Genomic DNA, 23,749 nt, shown 5'->3' on the forward strand with positions numbered 1-23,749 from the left:
ATGAATCATGGTCAGGACAGGTTGGGCAGGTACACACATGAACACACATTCGAGTTACTCTTCTGTGGGTGTGTCAGTTCCTCAAAACAAAGCTGCAGAGAAGCATTTAGAGTTTGTTATTTGCTGGATCAGAGCTGCAATTCTAATAAGGAGTTTAGGGCTGCTGCAACTAATATGTTTTTTAAGAGCAGTGACATGCATCTGCATTATGTTCTGTAGCAGTTTAGACTTAACTATAAATAACAAAATGTATGCGTTATGCAGCATATTAAACAGGAAGCCATACACACTTGAAATCAATATAGACTGCAGGATGATGCAAGGACGTTACACATCTTCTTCTAATGTCTTCTCTTTAAAGGTTTACAGATAAAAATAGCCTGCATTAGGAAACACTATAAATAAAACATTTGTGTGGTGGATAGAAACTAAAATAAAATAATGAATAGCACAAACAAGCACAGCACTGATCACAATTGATATTTAAATGATCATACTCAGAAACATCGGCAGCTAGGTCACTGGGTAAAAACAGAACACACAACGACCTGTTTTACATCTGTTTTGGCAGAGAAAAAGTTAAGGAAAATAAGCAGGGAAATGTCCACTCTAGGCATGTCATGACACAACACTTCCTTTATTTCCTCATACAGAAAGAGAGTGTGCAAGCTCTGACAAAGGTTTGCTTTTGTAGCAGATTTTGCAATGTTTTATTGGCAATTTCTAGCGAAATTAAGGCACATCAGATAAGAGAGCATGTGCCACAATATTTGTACCCTGCGCTTCAGTTTATTGTTAAGAAAAAATACAACTGCAGTACTGGCTTGTAAAACTCAGAGGAACACTTTATTGTCAACACAAGAAAATGTGGTAAATTTACAAATATTTACAACAAGTGTAGACAAAACAAATCCTAAACATGGCTTCTCTTTTATTTATTTCAGATTAGTTTTAGCGCACTTTACAGGTATGGATTAAATCTCCTTTCCTAAGTGAATGCAAAAGTAAGACAAGGAAATACGGGAGAAAAAGAGCACAAGCATTCAATTCCAAACCATCTGTTTAAACCATATGAATTACATCTTTGGCTAAACAGATGTGTTAAGTTTTGATTCCTTTCTATCATCAACTTAGGGTTCTCAGTTTTCATGCAAACAGGTGTCCCAAAAGTCAAGCTGGTAGGTTGTGTTCATCGTAGAACCCCTTCACCCCAAACTGCCTCAAATGCTTCTCTTCTCTGGTTGCACCAAAGCAACAGATCCACTGATAAATTCCATCTGCCACAGCAGTAAGACAGATATCAGGCCTTATCCTAAACCACCCCAGGCCGTACATACAAATCTTGGTGCATTTCTTTTCATTTTAACATACAGAACTTAAACCTGAACTGCTGAGGACTGGTAACTGGCTTCAAACTGAGGAAAAAAACGTATGTTCCCCAATCGTCCATGAAGGTTTGGAGGAAACACTGACAGTCAGTCCATGTAGTCAAAGTCCTCAGGGATCCCAAAGGCTTTATTAATGCGACTGTCATCAAAAGAAAACTTCTTCTTTGTCCATGACTTGATGGCGAACACATTATCTGAAAACAGAGATCTTTGTTTAATGAACCAAAATGTACTCCATTGTTTAGTGGTATCATCGACGGCACATTCAGTCCAGGATTAGGAACAATCTTGGACCTAAGAGCGATGGATGGGTCCAAGAACAAACCATCTGTCTCGTTGCTCTGAGCCACTTTCTCAATGCTGTTCTGGCAAAAGTTAACAGTAACTTTGGCCAGAATCGAATATTACTTGAAAACAAAACATTTCCCACCAGTGACAATTTCACACATCCAAAAATAACTTTGCAATCAGGATAAGCGGACTGCTCTTAACTTATGTGGGGAATTCTGTGAATAAGCCTGTTTGTTATTAAAACTTCACAAGTGCAGGAATATTTAGCACAAAAATCATTATTTGGTATCATGAATATGTCAGCTGGAGCTTTACCTGATTGAGACTTCCCCGTGGTGAAATCTCAATCAGGTCCATCTCATTTAATTATTTTGTTACTTTCCAAAACCCTAGTTGTATATCAGTAAAACTAGTGTTCTAAGCTGATTTAGGGAAGCTACTGGCTTTGCTGTAATCTCAGAAAATTCTTTGATACCATTAATATCCTTAGTGAAGGCTGCTCATATAATCCCCCCAGTAGACTATTATTAAACCTGTAGCTTAATGCACTCTGTTGACAGTTGTATTTCATGTTATTAAAGAAGATAAACTAGAATCAATTAACCTTGATTATCTACTTCAACTTTTTTTGTGTGCTTGTTACTAAAACGGTTCGGTACGGTAAGAAACAATACCTTACGATACAGTATGGTACGATACAATACGATAAGGTATGATGTGATAAAATACAGTGCGATATGATACAATACGATACGGTACGATACGGTACAATAGGGTAAAATACGGTACAATATAATGTGGCGCCTCTCTTGACTTTTAATGACTCATTTGTTGGCCATGGACACCAAACTGGCTACGTTTGCAGTGGTGTTTTTACTCTTTTTGTTCCTGTGTGTGTCCGGAGATCCTACATGTAACCATGGTTGCATTGTTTACATACGAGATCAGCTGTTAGCAGCCCGTAGCATGTCAATGCTAAATGATGCTAGGCCCGATGTTCCCTGCGAGCTGAGGAAAGGGAGGCAAGGATGGCATGCCTGTACTGAGGTGAAAGCTAAAAAAAGACGACATCGACCTGTCCTTCCACCCACCGTTACGGGGACTGTAAGATCCATCTACGATAAGCTGGACGAGCTAACCCAGCACCAGAGGGAATACTGGCAGAGTAGCATCATGCTAAGAGAGCTAACACCGAACACGAACGCCACATTGGAAGGATTTCACCTGCTCTGGGTGGACAGGATACAGGAGAGCAAGACTGAACTAAGTGGTGAAGAAGGCCAGCTCAGTCCTGGACCCTGTGGAGGTGTTGGCTGACAGGAGAATTATGGCCAAGCTGTCGTCTCTGATGGACATTTTCTTCTATATATACTCTTGTTGAAATCCTTTTACTGTACACCTTTTTGTTTGCTGCTATAACTCCATGAATTTCCCCGTTGTGGGACGAATAAAGGAGTATCTTATCTTATCTTAAAATAAAATACGGTACGTTACGGTACTTAGGCTACATGATACGAAACGATACGATACAAAACGATACGATATGAGACTAGACGATGCAATTCGATATGATACGGTACGATACTGTACGTAACGTTACCTTACGATATAGTACGGTACGATACAATACGATATGGTACAATAGGGTAAAATACACTACGATATAATACGATAAAATGCAGTATGATATGAAACAATGCAATATGATACCATATGAAACGATACAATATGATGCCATTTGATCTTCTTGTAGGTCAATCTGTTATAGACTTGTGTGCTGCTCACGTTTTGCCGTCTCTACAGAATTATTATTACATTAAAAGAAATCAATGAAAACAAACAACAGTAAACTTTCCACATATAAAAAGAGAAAGTCAGAAACAACCACATTCAACTTATATTGCATGTTTCACATAAAACACAATATATAAGTGAGAGATAGGAACACCATCAAGCCACAGCAGAACTCATGCAGCCTCAAAACACATTAACTTTAAGATTGAGGCAGACACAGCTTGTTTTAAAACAACTGTTGCACTTTTATTCTGACGCAACAGCTGGGCTTGGTTCTGTAAGGAAACACTGATTTTCTGCTTATTGCTACCAAACATGTACTGTTCTTGTTCCATAGAGTCCAACCCGAGTGATGGAAGTAAAGTCACGGAAGTGGCAGATATGACTCATAGTCTCTTCAAATGAACATAATTATATGGAAGTGGAGTAGGAATGTGCCAACTAAAGCTGACAGGGTGACTTTGTTGACCAGCAACAGGCAGTGTTGACCCTAAAGAGTCAAAAGACCACAGGTCTGGCTGGTTACCATGATCCCAAAAGGTCAGCTGTCTCCAAGGTTACCACTTAGGTCAATGAATGCACACAGAGAGCTTCAAGTGTTGACTCCTGGGAGGTGACATGCTGAACACAAAGTGCCCTTACAGCCTGCACTTTAAAGAGAAATCAATAGAAAAAAGTCCTGCCACTGTGGTTTTCAAGTTATTTTTGTACACTGCAATTTTCTGCTGTAACTGTAGAGTCACATCGAGACTGATGCAAGAATGTTAACTAAATAAGCAAATCGATGGGAAATATTTTTCAACTGTTTTGATTACTTATTAGTTCCAAGCACTTTTTCAAGGAAGAAAATACGAACTAATTGGTGTAAATCCCTCAAATGTGTGGATTCAAGGTTTTCTGTTGAATTAAATTGAAAACAGGACAATTTATGACAATAAGAAATATCAAAAATACTCTATATTAGTGACATTTTGTACATCTAACAAACAATAGATTTCTCATGAAGCAGCTAATTTAAGGATTCATTTAAAAGTTATACTCTTGTAAGTTGAAGACCTTCGAATGAACACCCTCAACACCAACTACTTAACCTGATGAATAGACTATTTGTTTGGTATTAAACATAAAAAGTCTTTGACAGTTTCCAAATGGCCAGTGTGATACTGCATAATTTGTATCTTTTGTCTACACAATAATCCTAAATCCCAAAATATTAAATTTACTGTTTTAAATGAACACAAACCAGGAAATGATCCCATAGAAAAAGCTTCAACCATTAAATATTCAGTATTTAGTCTTGAAAAATGACTCAATGAATGATAGGATGACTCACCGGTCCACCTGGAAACAGCTTCTTTTGCAACACCATTCGACTTCCCTGCAAGACAAATGAATGATCAGTATGTGAATTTAACAGCATATACGCAATGTTTTTCGAGTGAATTGAAATGTGCAATATCTCTCACGCGAATTAAAGGAAAATAACATGCAATGACATCAACAAAAGGTTAAGGTGTCTCTCATTTTATCAGGCAAATGTTAGTTGAGCAATATTGCCCAATCCAAAGCATCAGATAATTCCTACTGAAAGACATCTGAACAAGGAAGAGGGCGATGTTGTAAGATGACCACTTCAAAAATAAGGTTACACTTGCATTAAAAACTTTAAAGACTCATTTTTCAAATCTATCTGTTCATTTTGTTTGTTTTAGTGGCCCATCTTTACAAGACAGACACTGTTTACCCTGTGTGTAAAAGAGGCCAATCAAAAACCATGCTTTATGTAAAAACTAAGCTGAAGGTTGCACTCAGAGTAAAATGTTTCCACAGTAGGTGTAACATCTGTATGTGTAAACTGAACAGAACACTGGAGTCGATGCAGAATTAGACATCCTGGAAAGTGGATGTAAATGATGGTCTGTGGCAAACACAATCCTCTCTGTATACTGTGATGTGATGGTTGGATAGCTTCAGCTACACTGAATGAAAAAGTGACGAGTATGAAATTAGAGAGGACACTCTAGCCTACACTTCCCTTTCTCTTCAAGTTTCCCATTTAGAATCCCGTCATAGAGCTGAACGATGAGCTCCAATAGATCGGCCCTCACGTTTACAGTGACATGTTTGGCCTCACACACAATGAAATCCTGCAACAATAGCAGGTAACATCATTCACATGCAGCTAAACCTTTTGTTCCATCAAAAGAATCTTTTTGGCTGCTATGCGAAGTAGAGTGGGCTGCTGCATCCTCAAATCCAGCCAATAAGAGCTATTTAAAGCCGGGCTCAATTTACAGCAGCTTTTGGCAGAAATGAGACAAGTGATCCGGTCTGAAGAAAAGTCCGGTGGCAATGTTTTGCTTACATATCGTGTCACAATAGGTGCCAAATGCTGCATGAGCCTTAAGTTCAGTTCAGCAATTAATAATGATGAAAAACTGAAAACAAAACAAAGAGCAGCTGCAGGTGGGAGGGATTGAATTGAATAACTTCTGACTCATGGACCTGGACATGTTGTGATCTGACATTATGGTTAGAAGTGTTGATGCCAAGTAGAAACCCGAGTAAAGCACCCATGTGCAAAACCTGAGCAAAAGTCTCAACTCTCAATAAATACACTCAGCAGATGTCAAAGAAAACTGAGCACTGGCTTTTTGTTAGCTTACAACAACTGAACATTAGTGCAAATTAGCAGATGATTGGTTTTATAATCTGCTCTCCCTCGCCAGCTCTTAAAGGATACTGTGATGACTGCACGAAATCATTTATGTAAAATTAATGTGTGCAAGATTAAATGAGCTGTTTGAACCAATGACCATACCTCTAACTCTGATCTATGCTTCCTCACACGTCTCATACCTGCCCTGCACATGATTACAGCTGTGATTTCTTTGCCCATCCCATGTTTGGATGTTTCAGACTCCACCTGTAACCGCAGTAACTTGTTGGTACATCTGGGTGTGGCAGCCATTGTTTAACATTTGTACCTAACAAATTCAACTTACATCAAAATGTTGTCCTTCCGCTTGTTGGCAGCTGCAGAGGTATTTTAAGGTAATTACAGCAAGCATGACTTAGCTTTTCTTTTCCACTTGGGGCAGATGTAATAGGAACAATCGCAGACTTATTCCAATGTTTACAAGTTTCGAAATGTTGGCTTCATTTGGATTCACCAAAGCGTTCAGTGGTTTTTAATTTCATAAGTTGCCAAAACAATAAAGGGTTTCCATGGGAGTGGCAATAACTGTCAAACATGTTGAAGGCAGAAAACAACTCAAAGAAATGCCATCCATAATAATGAGTAGATGAAGTTAAATAAATCACATCTTGAGGGTATTGTATTTTATACTCTTTATAACCCTTAAGCATAGCACACAGTTATCTATTTAAAGCTCGTTTTGAACATCACTATACAGTACATTTTAATATTTATACAAAAAGACTTTAACTGAAAATCAACCACTCAGAATCTCAAAATTATTTTGGAAAAAAAAATCAAAATAGAAGACAATAATGGTTTAAATGAATCTGTAATAATTTTGTTGCAGCAGTGTCATGCTCAACTAGTGGTGAATAAATCCTTTAAGGATCTGAGCTCCAGTAAATAGAGTTGTTATCAAATTTTTTTTTTGAGAAACAAAAGTTCAAGCAGTCCTAATTCTGAGTAAAACTATTATTGGAGGGTGAGAACACATGGTTTTGTTTCTTTCTTGGGGTTTTGATTTGTGCCTGTTTGGTAAATGGATACACATGTGTTCTGGGTAAAGTTAACACCAAAATGCTGACACTCAAAAAATTCTGTTGGCATAGGGCAAGTGGCAATTTGAGTTGGAAAGCACTGCAAGTTGTCCACTTGGGGCTGGCTCCAAAAGTCAAGGACCCCCGTTAAAGCCCACATCAATACACTCGTCTTTTAAACAGAATTGAACTTGTTTACAACCTGGCACAAAGAACGGTTTTAGTATCTTTACTTAAGTTCTGTGTTTCTGCCAACTCTACAGGAAGTGAATTTCTATTTAAGTTATCTGATTTTAGATTAAGGCTAAGGGTTACGATTAATTAGGCATCGTTAGGGGAGCAGCTGAGATGACTGATAGGCCAGCAGGCGTGTTGTAGCGGTTTTCCAAGCAGCCAGCCTGGACTCAACCAAGCTGCAACCCCTGCTCTCAAAATATGAAGCCAATGCGGAAGTGCTAAAAACTGCAGTTCATTGAGCGTCCACTTGAGGCTGGCTGCAGAACCACTGGAAACCACATACATATATTTTTATATAACTTGTTAATTTTTTAAGATATTAAACTTACGACTTTTACCTAAATAAGGGCATGGATGACTTGATTGGCAGGCGTGCACCCTGTAGCTGTGAGCAAAGAGGCTAAAGGCCTGCCTCTTTACCTCACAGTAGCTCAACAGAATTAGGTTCAGCATTTCCAATATGGCACCTGCTTCAAAACAGGGCTTCAGAAACAGGTGTGTGATGGCACCGATACTTCGTCCATTTATTGCACAGTCTTTGGTCTCAACCTGGCTTTCAGAGTAGATGGAAGTTAGTTGGAAATTGGGACCATTGCCAGTACTGCAGCTGCCCTCTTTGGGCCTCTTCAGAAACCAATGAGTGACATCACTGAGATTACAGAGGTTTTATTAGACTTTATGGTGCTAGGTAAAGTAAACTTATTATTGAGCCTGTGCTGCATTGATCCACGCTGGATGACTTCTAACCCAATGATCTTTTAGTGTTTACCCAAAAGTTACTTCACTGTAACATATAAATACCAAGTTAATTTAAATGTGTGTAGTAAATTACTGACTGAAAATCTGTTTTGATACCAGTTAGCTTAGACTCATGTCATCATACGACCCTGAGAGTGCTGTTTTTTTAGTTAAGTGACTCATAAACACGTAAGTAGCGTCTTACTGTTTTAGTGCAGTTCTATGGAAAAGTACTTTGTCACATTCCATTAATGGTCTGAACAGATTTTTGCTTTAAACATGCTCTCTGAACCACATCTGTAAGGGCCCCATGTGCACAAACAGGCCTGAGCCCATTCTACAAGTTCAATCAAACCCCCTCAGCAGCAGACATAACAGAATGTCATGGAGTCGGTGCAGAGCTGCATGAAGCTCTCAGAGCACTATTCAAGTTTCACTGAGGGGAGATGGTTATCTTGAACAAAGCTGTGTGTGTGTGTGTGTGTGTGTGTGTGTGTGTGTGTGTGTGTGTGTGTGTGTGTGTGTGTGTGTGTGTGTGTGTGTGTGTGTGTGTGTGTGTGAGTGAGTGTGGTGTAAAAATAAGGGGAGAAAAAAAGACCTGTAGGCGAGTGGAGACAGAAAATTTCTAAAACAAAGCACAACAGCTTGAAAGCAAGAGAAAGCTTCTCTCCTCAATAAAAATCTTGGGTTTATCTATTGAATTCAGGTTACATAATGTGTATTTCTGATCTATATCACATGATATTACTTTCTCTGTGTTTCATAAACATACAAGTAGAAGCAAAAACATTGTGGTTAAGAATCTGAAACTTTGCCATGGCCTCAACTTTCAGCAAAAGCATCTATAACCAGAGAGAGTTGTTGGATCTACTTTTACTAAATGAACAGAATCACTATCACAGGTCTGAGAGCAGCTCACATGAGTGAGAACCAGAGCTCACACAGGTGTCATTTAATGGATGGGAAGGTCTTAGATTCCATATTTAACCAAACATCAAATGTCTCTGTTTTACCAAAGTCACGGCTTCACATTAAAGTGTTGCAATTTTTTGATTTTGTTATTTTGATCTGGCTGGAAAATCAATTTTAGACTCTTTGGATAGCCTCAAATGAAAATAAAATCTGGGGTTTGGATTATGTTTCAAACAGCTGTTGCATTGATTAAACTTGCTCATTAATTTATAACAGGCACTGTAGACAGAGTTCTACAGATGGTTTAACAATGAAGTTGTTATTTCTCTGGGACCCCAAAAAAACCCATGAAACAATCTGGTGGAATTTTGGACTTAAGCTTGTTTTGGCAGGAAGCCAAAAATTCCACTTTTTTGTGTCCCACATGATAATCTAAAGTCGGCATGCTTTAAAGAGGCAGCCAGCAAAAGTGTAAAGTACATCTCAATGCCTTTCCTTTTTCTACAACCCAAATTCCCAAAAAGTTGGGCACTGTGTGAGATGCTGATTGATTAAAAAAAAAAAGAATCTGTTTATGAAAAGATATGCTGATTTTAAATTTGATGCCAGCAATGCATTTAAAAAAAAATTGGGACAAGGGAATACTGAAAAGGCTGCATCAACAAATGTGGAATAAACCTGTACCATGTAAAGTGGAAACCATATATAAGCATGATCTGGTAACACCAGAAACTTTTCTGGACCTAAGCCCGTTTAAGATGGACTGAGGTGAAGTGGAAAAATGCCCTGTGCACACATCAACATTTGAATTTTTTTTTTAAATCATGCACACCATGTTGGCAGTTCTGAAGAAGATAGGCTTGCTAGAAGCACACATTTCAAAAGCCAGCATAGGTGATGGTATGAGCAAGTGCCCAAAGCATTGGTAGTATGCATATCTGTGAAGACACCATTAATGCTGATTGATACATACAGGTTTCAGAGCAACATATGCTACAAATCAGACAATGCCTTTTTCAGGGAAGTCTTGAAAAAAGGTGCTAAACTGGCCTGTCTGCAGTCCAGACTTGTCACCCATTGGAAAACATTTGGCGCATCATGAAACAAAAAATATGACAAAGGAAACCAAGAGCTGTTGAGTGGATGAAATCCTACACCACACAAGAACGGGACAACATTTCACTTTCAAAGCTCTAGAAACTGATCTCCTCTGTTCCCAAAAAGTAGACAAGCCCCTATCTAAACTTTTTTAAAATGTGTTGCTAGCATCAAATTTAAAACGCATACATTTTTCACTTTTTTCTTTCACTTACTCTTTTCACTTTAACTTTCAGTTTCAGCATTTCATATGTCATCTTTGCACCATTTTCAATTTAAAATAGGGTTTAAAAGATTTGCAAACCATACAATTCTGTTGTTATCAACATTTTACACGGCGTTACAACTTTTTTGAAATTGGTGTTGTATATTATTTTTTAAGCTCTGTGGTGGTGAAGATCACTTTTATGATTAAATCAAAATAAGGAAGCTATGTGGACAAAAAATTTGAAGAATAAATGGTTAATAACATGGATGTACTTTGCCGAATACTAAATACACTGGACACTATAATGACATAATAAATCCTACCTTTTTGTAATATTGCTTCACAAACCTAGAATTATCTCCCAGAATAAAGTCTAGACTGAGTTAATTTAAGTCTAAACTAAAAACCTTCCATTTTTAAACTGCCTACTGAGACCTTTTTGTCCGACAGTGAGTGATATTACCTCAACTGTAAAATGTAATTTAGAGTAACTAATTTAACTTATTTTAGAGACAAGACACACTTTCTCAGTTTTTAACTAGTTTTTAGGGCGGTGAATGTCTAAAGTGGATTTTGAAAAGATGAGTCCCGTGTCCATGTACATATTAGTTAGATTTATTTTATTTATATATTATTAAAAAGGACCATGCATATTAAGTTACACTTCTGTAAATATGCCAGAGTTAGCCAAAAGGCTAGCTTACATCCGTAGTCCCTTGCCAGATGTTAAAAAGGCTCCCTGAAAAGATCAAGATTAAACAAAGATAAAATAGGGTAAAATAAGATCAAAATAAGAAGGTAGAGGAGAAACCAAAACACAAACAAGCAAACAAATAAACAAAAAAGAGAAGAAAAGAAAAGTACAAATAGCACCATACGATTAAAAATGACTAAAAGCTACATAAGGACATGATAAGAAAGTGAGAAAGTGACCATGGACATAAAATACACAGATCAAGACAATCAGGAAGCAGCAATAAGGAAATGTTAAAGAAGACACATGCAGACACAACAGGACAACATTTAACATTAATAGATTAATAGAGGAGACAATACTGTCAGGTTGTAGAGCAGATAAAAACAGTGTGCAGAGTAATGAATGCATGCTTGGAGCAGCATTAGGAGGTGCAGTTAAACAGAGCAGATATTTTCATGACACAACACATGTCACATGTGTACATAAAGTAACACACCCCCTTTACCTCAGGTCAGATGTGACAGGAACACGAGCCAGGGCAGGAGTTTTCTAATACCACTAGTAGCTGCACTCAATGTGTGTACACACCATAAATAAGGTGTGTAGCAGCCAGTAAACAAGTTATAGCCAGTGGCCTTGCATTCCTGTTTTTTAAAAGTGTATAACTCTAAACTGGTTTGAGCTAAAAGGTCAGAGGTAACACAGCTCTTTTAAGCTACAATAAAAGTTGACACCCAAAACTTAAGATTGGACCAGGAAGAAGAGATGCCTCTGTTTCAGCAGGAAGTTAAACCGCTCACACTGAACATCTTCAATCAAAATGCAACCAGTTTGTGGTTCAGGCTGACATTTGAGGCACACGTACAAGTGCATCTCAAGCACATGCAGAGTGACTACTTGTGATCAGTTTTCACTTCCGTGTTCAGACTTGGTGTTAACCGTTAGAAGCTGACCGTGCTGCTTAAAAGAGAAAATAAAAGTGGGTTCCAAGACGTGACCAGAAGTGATGCGAATTGAGAGCTTGTTGCAGGAGGAAACCAGAACTGAGAGCTCATACATTACTTCTACTGATGTTGACATGTTTTCTCACAGTTACAAATTTAGAAAAACATGACGAAGGACCTGTGTGTCAACACTGGTGGAAACCAAGAAAGAAAGAGTTGCTGAAAAAACAAACAGCCCAAATTGTTGCTTTGTAAAGCAAAGAAAGAAGGCCACACTGCTATATAATCTGCATAATCTCTCAAGTAAGCGTAGGACACCAGCAATATGAAGAGATATCTTAAACAAAACATAGACCTTTTGATTAAACTGAACAGAATGTGTTCATGTATATCTGGTCACCATGTAATGTAGTTAAAGAGATCCTTCCCTGTACCTCTTAGATCCATCAGACTGCATTCAAACCTCCCTAAAGCCATCTGTTCACCACAGATATCTGTTATGTGAAATGTGTAAGCAGGGCATTTATGTTTTCAGCATCAACGCTTGTGTTTTGTTTTCAGCAGTATGAGTAGGTGATTTTGATTATTGGCCAAGTTCTTGCATCATTGGTTATTTGAGGTTTCTTTTTTCCTGGAATATTCTCCATTAATGTTCTAATCTCTGTGCTGGATGATGTCTGAGCTGAGCAGCAGAGAAAAATAAAGAAAAATATTCATCTTTGCAAACTAACCTCAGATCTTGTACTACCCCCCAAAAACATACACATCCCAGAATTCTTGGGTTGGTACAATTCTCATTCTGCATCCATTATCTGCTGTATAATCACTTATTCATGGCGGTTTGAAAAGCTCCTCAAATGGTTCATTCTGTGGTTTTTGGATGTTGCCCAAAGCTCTCCCGTCTTCTTAATGAGAGATCCTGGCTGAGAAAAAAAAAAAAAAGAAGCGCCATCTGCCTCAATGAGCCACCTGATGCTGGAGCGCTACGTCTTCTTCTGTGGTCAGTCTAATTAAATTTTAGAAGACTTCCAGCTACAGAACCTCGCCAACAAGCTTTGTGTCTGAAGATGCTTCTAACAAAGGGCTCAGAATCCATGATGCACAACACAGTCGGATTTTGAGTCAGAATAATGCAACAATGTGCAAGATGACATTTAAATATAGCAGCTACATGATGTTTATCACCTTTATTCTTATTTTATTGTGCAGTATTTTGGGATATCTGAGGCAATGTGCAGTATATCTGAGCCATCATGCTTACAATATGCAATATATCCATTACTTTCACTGTCATGCTACTTTGAGTGCTTACTCTTACATGAGGGCGGAAGTATGTTGTGTTATTTTCAAATGTGGTTATTACGATGAACAATAATGTTCAATATCATGTGCTAGCTAGTGTTCCCCACAGAATGACACCACACCTGTGGTCAGGGAGGTGGTCACAGCGTTGGGGTGTGTGTGTTTGTGGATGCTAAAAATGTGGGATGTGTGATTTTATTTGACTAATCGATAACACATTGTCTCCCTCGCTAGTTGGCACCAGAATGTCACGGCAGTTAACCCTTAAAGACCTAGACAAGTGATTTTCAACCACTGTGCCGTGGAACACTAGTGTGCCGTGACACATCGTCAGGTGTGCCATGGGACATTTTCCAATTTCACTTAATTAGTCCAAAAAAAATATTATTCATATACTGCAAATAATTTGCCATGTAGTGTGTCTGTGCCTGTACTGTAGTGACTGGTGGAGTAATTCAGTACTCGTCCATCTACTGACCTGGCCTACCCACCCACTGGGTGGCAATATAGCGCATGACCTTGTTAATTTAAGACAATAGAATTAATGATACACGTGAGAGGAGTATGTGATAAGACGTAGGCGTACAACAGCGATGGATAAATATTCAAAAATGAAAATGAAAACTCCAAACTGGGCCCTGAACAAAATTCTAACCTGGATGAAGAGTGTAATATGGGGGGTTGAAAAGGCATCTTCTATGAGAAAAAAATCCAACAGTGTCTACGAGAGCTCTCAAAGCTAGCTACTTAGTAGCTGAACTCGTAGCCAAATCAAAAAAGTCACACATTGTGGCAGAGCAGTAATACTACCTTTGAAAGCCATTGTAAATGAGATGCTTCGTCCTGACGCAGTTAAAGAAGTAGCCAAAGTTCCTCTCTCAGATAAATAGATTCATAAATTGAGAGACTAAATGAGTAATTTTGTAAAACTTTTGGTTGGTGGTGTGACTCCAGATTTTTTTAATGTAAGAAATGTGCCTTGGCTCAAAAAAGGTTGAAAAACGCTGACCTAGACCATCTTTGGGGGCACCAGACTCTCCTGAATTGATTTTGAATATGCTGAATGAGACAAATGTGGAAAGCGGAGAATGTCCACTGTAACTGAGTTTTTAAAGCTTGTTGATAAGATTAGTGGTTCAAAAGTTATCAAACATTTAAGAACAAGTAGCCGCCGCCGGCTGTATAAGTCTTTGAGGGCTACAGCTGACAGAGATCAATCAACCTTGAGGGAAACTCCAGAACTATCTTATCTCATCTTGGTTCTGAAGTCCTGAAACCCACAAAGGTGTTAGCATTGTCGCTCTTACAGTTCCCTTGTCCCAAACTTCGTAGGTGTAAGGATATATGTTGAAAATAAGGGCCATGTTCGGCACAAGCTTAAAGGATTTCCCCTCATACTTCATTTGTGAAGATAATCTGCTCAAGAAAATGTGTAAGTAGTATAGACTTAAGCATTGAGCTTATTTACGGCAATAATCCTAATCCATGTAAAAATCTCATTGGCTTTTCATTCATGGAGGCTAACTTTCAGGATGGCCAATAAAAATACACATCCCTCAACATCAAATATTCTGTTTGAGACCACTGTAACACTACATTGAAAATACAACTCTATATAACTGACCACACTGAGTTTAAGCACCACCAGCCTAACATGCTCTATTTCTAAACGTCAGTCGAGCGGTGTCAGATTTTTCAGGGTCTGGATTTCTCTCGTCTGGGATTGTCAACAAAGTGATTCCAAAAACAACAAATTGACTTTGAGTAAAATGTCATGTTGTGCCTGTACTCACTCATTTCATCAACGACTTCTGGGTCACACTCTCTGTATTTCTCCAAGTCGGCCTCCAGCTGAGTTTTCTCCTCTCTCAGAGTCTGCAGCTCCTTCAGCAGAGAGCTTCTCTCCTTCTGCACAAACACACACAGAACATCTCTGTGAGATTGACTTTAAGAGTCTAATCAGCATAGATTATTCAAATCACTCAATAATTTAACTTTTCATTAAATATAGATTATTTGACGTATGAATGTGTTCTTACTGTATCTTCACGTCCCAGTTTTGCCTTTTCGACGGCTTTCTGCAGAGACACTTTGCGCTGCTTGGCCTCAGAGTTCTATATTAAAGGAAGAGTTTAAATTAGACTGAAAAATTTCAAAACAACAGAAATAAACCTGGACTTTTCCATTAATACAATCTACCTCTCAAATCAGAATTCACTCAAAACTAGAAATAGTGAAACTATAGATGACTTTAATGAAAAGTTGTCCCCACAAAGTGTGTATTTTTGCACTGAGTGGTTAGCTATTACCTGCATTTGAGTAGACCGAGATTTTTTAAATTAATTATTTATGTATAACTACAATATCGCTTCATTCTAGTGTGTGTATGTTTTTCTTTGCATGTTTTTTTTGTTGTGTGTGTGTTTTATTTTTGAATTTAGTGATGTGTGTGTGTGTACTTATGCAGGAATGCAGAGTAAGAAAAGGGAAAAAGAAAGTGTGGTTGTAGACTTTCTGTATGCTGATATACCAATAATAAATATCATAAAAAATCATAAAAGATATATCATAAAAATATTATTTAAACATAATTAAAAAATATATGTTTTTAAAAGAAAAGAAAAGAAATAGTGAACTATTTTCAAGACTGACGAATAATCGTGCAAAAGGCGAGATCAACCCTGGTTAGCTTGAAGTGGGAGATAAGCTAGAGTTAGCAGCTTTTGACTGCTATGTAAACACTCTTTACATCTTGATTAAACATCAAGTGCCAAACACTTGATAAGAGGATTACGGTTTACAGGCATTCATTATTATTAATTACAGTGATGTTAATCCAGGTTTATTGTGAGTTAAAACATGCTTCATCATACAATCGGCAAAAAGAAAGGAACTTGTGTATTTTGTAATTACATTAAAACGTATTAAACAGACAGAAGACAGCCAGTTAACCCGATTTAATCAGAGCCCCAAGCATGATACAAAAATATGGTCATGTGAACTGTCACAGCAAAGAGTCTACAGCAGGATTACATGGATTCAGTCCTGCTATTGGTCCCATACTGATTAAAGTAGCTGGTTAGGTATTTGAAGCCATATTGCCAATCTATTTATCATTACATTTATAAGCACATACATACGTCAAGCCAGCAGCGTGTGAGGCACCCACTTTTCTCAAAGCTACCTCACCACCATGAAGGAAGTTAGCTTTCCTGACTTTTCTTTCTTTTTTTTTTTTTACATTTTCAATCCCCAGAAACTTGACAGCAGCTTGGAATAAAGGCAAAATTGTAAATTTGTAAATCATGACCTTGGCCGGGAGGTGTCAGACGATTTCCAGATTCAAAATGCTTTGCAAAAGGGAAAACCCAGCTACAAAATGCCACAAAACGACCGCCAAAAACCACAACACAAATGCAAAGAGTGACAGCACGTCAACAGAAGCACAGCGACCACAGAAGTGGACTGTCCCCAGTGTTTCGGACGGACCGTTATTCCCAAAAGCATTTTCGTCCTTATCTATGAATTTGTGTTTTCCCTTTTGCAAAGCGTTTTGAATATGACATTCTTCTGACACCTCCCAGCCACCGTACTCAAGTAAATCTTAAAAAGAACAAAGAACGGATCTCTGTCTCGTCCACAAAGTGAGGCACACATATTCTTAATCTAACACAGATCAGCAGTGTGTGCTAGCATCCTGGTTATCTTAATCAGCCCTGAGAACACTACCACTGCATCCCTAGTCCTCCATCCTTCTGTATTGTTCTGCCTCTGATATAATCACACGTCATTACTTTGCGACAGATTGCTGCTCTGCAGAATTTAACTTCTGTCCCAGAAATCTGGTGGCCGACATTCTCCGAGGAGTCACCACCCTCGCACCATCTGTCCGCCATGCAACAGGAGAGAAAAGTGGGACACAGCAGACGTCGAGAGATGTGAAAATGAGCAGCAGTGTTACTCTGTGTGACAGCAAATGTCTTCCTGAAACATGAGTTTATTCATAGTTTGGGTACTGAATACTGAATCACAAAAAGCAGAGTTACCTCTGATTGAACCATTTTGGGAAATAAAGGTCTCAGAGGAACTTGCCTCGAGAGCTTCTTTGCATTTTCTTCCCCTTCTGTTCTTTCTGGAAGTGTTTTCAGGTCTGTTCCCGTCATATGCTGACCTCATTTACTGTAAACTACAGTATATAGCGTTTTCTAACAAACAACAACCTGTGGTGACAACCTGTAAATAAACATCTATTTCAAAAATAAAGGGTTTGTTATAAAAAGCCTGACCGGATGCTGCTCATCAAAGTCTGTATATTCTATAGTAAAACTTGTACTTAAGTCAAAGTGTTTATTTCAGTGCCAAGAGCAGCCTCTGAGGTCACACTGGTCACACGATAAAACAACCCGTGGTTTGTTGTGGAAGGAATATTGGCAGGTTTTCTTAAGGATGGAAAGTGCTGCTTTTATGAATCCCCGTGTGCCACCGTCTGCGTTTAAGAAGAGATCCTGCTGTTGTAAATGTGTCAGAGCACACACTAATAAAATGGACATCACAGCAGCTCCCCAAAAGTGAAGCCAGAACTTTTTAGAGCTCCCCCTAAGGAGTGACTGAGGTAGAGGTCATAGAACCTGCCTCCTTCATCATTAACAGATGGGACATGGGTCAGACTGTAAAAACTGGAATACATGTTGAATAAATTGTTCCTGAACACGCTTTCTGTCATAGAAGTTAGTTCTCATCATGTTTCTTGTTGTGCACGTGCTCGTTTTTGGGAAGTCTGGTTAAAGAATGTGGATGTGATTTCATGATTGACAGCTCTGTTAACAAATGAGGCTCCTGCAGTGTTCTTTACCAGGTTAGCAATTTAAAAGAGAAAAGTACGGTGGCCCTAACAGCTCACAGCACTGCAACTTCAGAAAACACATGCAATGTAATATATATATATATATATTTTGTACTGGTCATGTTGAGCTGATTTGGGGTGGGATGGGGGTTTTATGTTGTGCATTGTTCTTTGCAATCTGTTTGCTGACTTGATTTGCTTTAGTTTGGTTTTCTTTGTGTGTGTCTGTATTTATGTGTAGGTATATTTATTTGTGAAAAAACAAAAAAAGTGAATTGTATTTCTCACTGTCATTGTCATACTACTTTTTCAATAAAAAGATTTTGAAAAAAAAAAAAAAAGACAAAACACAAGCAAATTAAGAACACATCTTCATCAATTTGACAACACATGCACAGCATTTAGAAAACGTGCTGCAAAGACCACAACACAACACCTTAGAAAAACTTGCTGCAAAGACCACAACACAACACATTAGAAAAACTTGCTGCAAAGACCACAACACATCACTGTTGTCAAATTGATGAAGATGTTTTCTTAATTTGCTTGTGTTTTGTCTTTTTGCATGTGTTTTCTTAGGTTGCAGTGATGTGAGCTCTCAGGGCCACCGTAGGAAAGGGAAGAGAAAACGTGACACCTACACAAGAGTCATTGAACTCTCCGTAGTCATGAGTCGCTGCTTTGAATCGACACAAGAATCCGTTCTGCTGAGAACTGTACGGAACCGAGGGATCTTTTCCGCTCACTATAAGTTAAATCTGTGACATCTAGCCCGCAGCTCGACCAGCCAGATCCCTTCTGCACATTCTATGGCTTCTAATACATCTCAAGTTGCTGTTGATTTTTTCCTGTTTTCTAATACTTTAGTTCTGATGTAAACTTTCTGAGCAGTAACACTTAAACTCTGCAGGTGATTTTAAACCTGAATTGCCTTCTGTGTGTCTTTTAGAAGAGGTTTCATACAGGTTTCCACCACACCCAAACATTTATATTTCCTTCACACGTTTTGTGTTTTTGCATTGATGCGTGAAACAAATGAAGTTGTGTTTCGCTTGTGTTTGCAAACTGAACCTGATCGACTTTACCTGTTTTTGCAGCTCCTCCAGTTTGTGCTTGCGAGCATGCAGGGCCTTGCTGGGGAAGGCCCAGTAGTAGTTGGACGTTCCCACTCTCTCACAGTCCACCATGTTGTCATCCACCAGGCTCTGCAGAACGTCCTTCACAGTCATGGGAGCTGAGAGCAGCACAGAGAGGGAAATAAAACACACACCGTCCATTTAAGAAGGTCCGCAATCTGCAATTTTCCATCAGCACAGGGCCTTCCGAGCAGAGATGATGCTATTTGTGGATCATTGATTCGATCTGAGAATGACTGATTTATGGTGGAGGTATTATTGCTATAAGTTTAGAACACTTTAGGCAGGGCCAGAAGTATCTGATTATTCTGGGGATTGATGTGTAGCTGGTATAATAATGCATTCTCTGAGGATTGAAAATCCACAAGTCAGCATCAGGTCTCTTTTTTTTTTTACTTCTGGCAGGGCTCACTGCTCAAATGTTCACAAAAGTAAACCCACACATCTGCAGCCTATCTGCCCGGTTGTATTCTTATCTAAGAGCGCATTGAGAGCATTGCATGAGAGGATGCAATAAAGCAGGAGCTCCATTTTGAACAGTGTCAGCGGTGAAATGTGATACTACTCCCACACGTTTGCTCAGCCGGTCCACTGTGAGGCTGAAAGAGCTTATCTGCTGAGCTGTGCTGAGTCCTGAGAGGATGTTAAACAGCAGCAGAAATACAAAAGAGGATGCAAAATGATGAAGAATTTGGATGGATTTGCTCAAACTCTTCATGTGCGTGACTCCTGCAGTGTCTTTTTGAACCCTCTCTCTCCTCACACAGCTCCCTGGACTTCCTCAGCCTCTAACTCTTCTGTCTTTTAACAGTTAGCAGTGTGTTATTGCCCCTTCGTCTGAATTTTCAGTTTTGCTGAGATCACTCCCTTGGCCCCTTTACAGAAACATTTGCCCATAACACAGAACTCTTGTAATCCCCTCCCCCCATCACTCAATACTACATAGTGCCTGGTAAGAGGGTCTCGAACATGTGCTTTTAATCACGGTAACACGATCCAGTTCCTCGAGATGAATGTTATGTCAACTTTTAAACCGAGAAATCCCTCCTCGACTCACACAAAAGCTCTGTTCCTCTGCAGGTCTGGCACTTAGAGATCCACGTTTATATTTATATAAATCCCCCCCCCTCCATGCTGGTGTCATCAGTCTCAGTGTTTGCATTGAGATAATGTGTTTTATTTGAAAACCAAAAGCTTTTAGCAGCTCTCTGTGCTGCGAGGCTGCTGCCACTGATAGGTCTGGTTTTGCTTAAACAGACTAAATACAGTTGAGATGGCAGCTGCAGCTAAGCTAGTCCTGGTTGCCATGGTAATTTTGCAACCATGTCACCAGAGTGTTTTTAAGAATGCATGAGGGTGCCGTGCATGTTGACAGAGAATAGTCTGGCTGTATGTCGTTCAAAAGACCAAAGTTGGTATAAAAACATGTTTTATGGGATCTTTTACACCAAAATTCTGCAGTCATTTTCCACACTACAAACTTTTAGCAAATGTCTTATTTGATGACACTCTAAATGTGGAGTAAAAGCTCTTTATACATACCATAAGCTTTATATGCAATATAGAGAAAATACTCTTCAGGGAAAAAGGATAAAAACTAGGAAAGATGGGATTGCTACAAACTGAATCCTTCTATGTGCACCGTATCCTGTTAAACTGGTTCTACTAAAGCCTGGTTTATAGGGATGTAAGGATATATCACAAATCAGTAAAAGATCGATACAAATAAGGGTGGATTATTATCGATTCAACATCATTTGTATCGGGATATTATTTTTAAACAGTAGAAGGCGCTATCTGCATTTCACTCCGCTTGTTCAACATCATTAAGTCTCTTGCGCTGCTCTCTCGTCATTCGCTGAGTGGAGGTGTTTTAAGTTTAAAGCATGTTTTGATGTGAATCAGCTGACTGCACACAGTGGAGACGCTCAGCTGGGGGCTGCAGCTGAGTGACAGGTCTCCAAGAGCGCTTTTTTTCTCTGCTGCTGGACTGATCATGACCCGGTTGCACTCCCGGCTGACACATGACCGAGTTCACATGCTTATTTTTCTCAATAAGAACGAGAAAACGGGACACTGTGAGTCTGAAATATGATCCTGTTCAGTTGTCCTGTTGCAGTAAATCCACATGTTGTAGTCTGAGCCTTCAAAAATGACCATGAGTCCGCGGAGGTTATTTATAAGCCTGCTCCTCACATTGATATTCAGCATGTTTAACATTTTAAACACCTCAATATGATCCGAGCTGTTTAATACCGTCAGTAATATACATTGTGTCATGAAGGAAAATTTGATTTTGGTGAAAAAAAAAACACATTTGGCATTCTTTTTGACATGGAAAACCTTCAATTTTTTTTAATGATTAATAAAAATTGATAGTTACCATTTCCAAAGATTGATCACGGAAAACACTTGAAATGTACATCCCTAATTTAAAGAGATTTACCTTATTTGTTTTAATATTTAATACTTTCATTTGGGAATTGTTCACTGTCCATTACTACTTAAAAAATATGTGCAGTGATTTTATTTGAGTTACAACACACCTTAAAAATGAAAAAGGATTACTTTGTTTACAAATAAATAAGAGAAAAAATATATATTGCAACAGTCCATATCTGAGAATTGATATAAAATAATAGTTAATTTAATTTTGCGTTCAATCCAGTTTTCTTGAAAATCGTTAGAGAATCGTATCGTCAACCAAAAATCGGGATTCTAATCCAATCGTGGTTGAGTGTATCCTTACATCCCTATAAGCCAGGCTTCACACATCAAACTCCTCATTTGTTTTGTGATCATGTAAAACAAAAAATATAAAGTGTATTAAAGTGTAGAATAAAGTTGAAGATAACAACCTGATCAGACAGGTAGAGTCCTTTACTGGCCTGACTCCAGGTTCACTAGAGGTGAACATGAAGCAAAGATTAAATATAAAACTCAGGAGTGACGGTCATCCACTGCAGAGTTTGACATCATCAGAGGTCATTGGCCCTCAGCCACAGAGTGAAACTGTAGCCTTCATCAATACCAGTGTACAAATAAAGTTTTATCCATAGACTGTATAAATCATGGATGTAGTTTGAGTTTGACAGTTGATCTAACTTTTGATCAACATAAACAGGCAGAGAGGTAGAGCTGAAACTGGCTTTTAGCCTGCTGGCAAACAGCTGCTACGTCCCAACCTGTCTGTCCACTCTGCTGTGCCTGAACATGCAAATTTATGTCCAACTCTTGGCCTGAATAAAACCAAATTATGCATCATAAAAAATGTAATCTCTCATACAGTGTGTGAATGGATAAATAATGGAGCTGCATACCAACATCGTTAGCGTTCATTTTGCTGTGATGGTGCACATTTTAACATAAGACCTAATGAGGATTCTTTGGCTTTTGCAAGCAGCCTGAAGTTGACACTCAAGGACCTGACAGGTTTTGCATTTCCTCATTGGCTTCATGTTTCAAAGCTTCCTGGTTGTATCCTCAAACTTCGGGCCTTCCCTGCCACACAGTTTCAGTTCCTCAGACGTCCAGGTTACCTTCTGCTAGTGATTCTGATACTCCGGCTCTTAAACTGCTGCAGCAGTAAAATAGTTGCAGTAAAGGGGAGGAATACTGAGCACAGAAGCAGACACAACTGATGCACTGCTGGACACTGTGTCGACTCATGCAGTTCTACATGGTGTATGCATCCAGTGACATTTGCCTTATTTCTAAATCATATTACTGTGCCGTGCTCCCTCCTTAAGTTTTATATACATTCTCTTTGCTCTGTGGTGAGCTCAAACATGAAACTGAAACAGTACAGTCTATAAAAAAAAAAAAACATACAATGTCTTTATGTCAGCTTAGTCTTAGTGTTTTGTTCAGCTGGGAGCTAACCTGGCTAGTTACATATGAGAATAAACAATATAACAATTCAGAGTCAAGCAAAGATCATATGCATAAGCTGTTTAATCTGAATCCTTATGACAAAGGCCTAATTTCCAGGACATATACTATTGTCCAGAGTATCGACCCCCTGATAAGGACTAAACTACGGGAGACCTGGGAGCATGATCTTGGAATAATAATTCCTGAGGATGTCTGGGCGAATTGCATCTCTGCTGTACTAACCTCCTCCATTTGTATACGACATGGGTGAATTCAATTCAAGGCTTTACATAGAATTCATTAATCCAACGACAGGTTAGCTAAAATATATCCCACTGTTAACCCCAACTGTCCCAGGTGCAATAACCTAGTCTCGTTGGGCCATATGTTCTGGTCTTGTCCCTCCTTGGTCAATCTGTGGTCCTCGGTTTTTGACTGCCTTTCTGCTCTGTGTGATGCGCCTCTTAAGCCCAACCCACTCACAGCCATTTTTGGGGTGATACCTATAGAAGCTCATACCACAAATGCACAGAAGAAAGCAGTAGCATTT

The 23,749-nt window shown here is 38.8% G+C and overlaps 1 protein-coding gene across 1 annotated transcript in view; it reads right to left on the reverse strand.

Moving 5' to 3' along the window:
* Nucleotides 1-820: 820 nt before the first annotated feature.
* The window catches only part of mnd1 (meiotic nuclear divisions 1 homolog (S. cerevisiae)), a 31,799-nt gene continuing 8,870 nt past the window's right edge, over nt 821-23,749 (reverse strand). The window contains exons 4-8 of the mRNA XM_034688569.1: nt 19,276-19,424; nt 15,387-15,461; nt 15,141-15,255; nt 4,807-4,851; nt 821-1,582 (exon numbers count right to left, since the gene is read on the reverse strand). Of these exons, the coding sequence (XP_034544460.1) occupies nt 1,476-1,582; nt 4,807-4,851; nt 15,141-15,255; nt 15,387-15,461; nt 19,276-19,424 (491 nt within the window). The 3' untranslated portion in view covers nt 821-1,475. The remainder of the gene's footprint in view (nt 1,583-4,806; nt 4,852-15,140; nt 15,256-15,386; nt 15,462-19,275; nt 19,425-23,749) is intronic.

The sequence above is a fragment of the Notolabrus celidotus genome, chromosome 7 (genome assembly GCF_009762535.1).
Source record: "Notolabrus celidotus isolate fNotCel1 chromosome 7, fNotCel1.pri, whole genome shotgun sequence".
Classification (NCBI taxonomy): domain Eukaryota; kingdom Metazoa; phylum Chordata; class Actinopteri; order Labriformes; family Labridae; genus Notolabrus; species Notolabrus celidotus.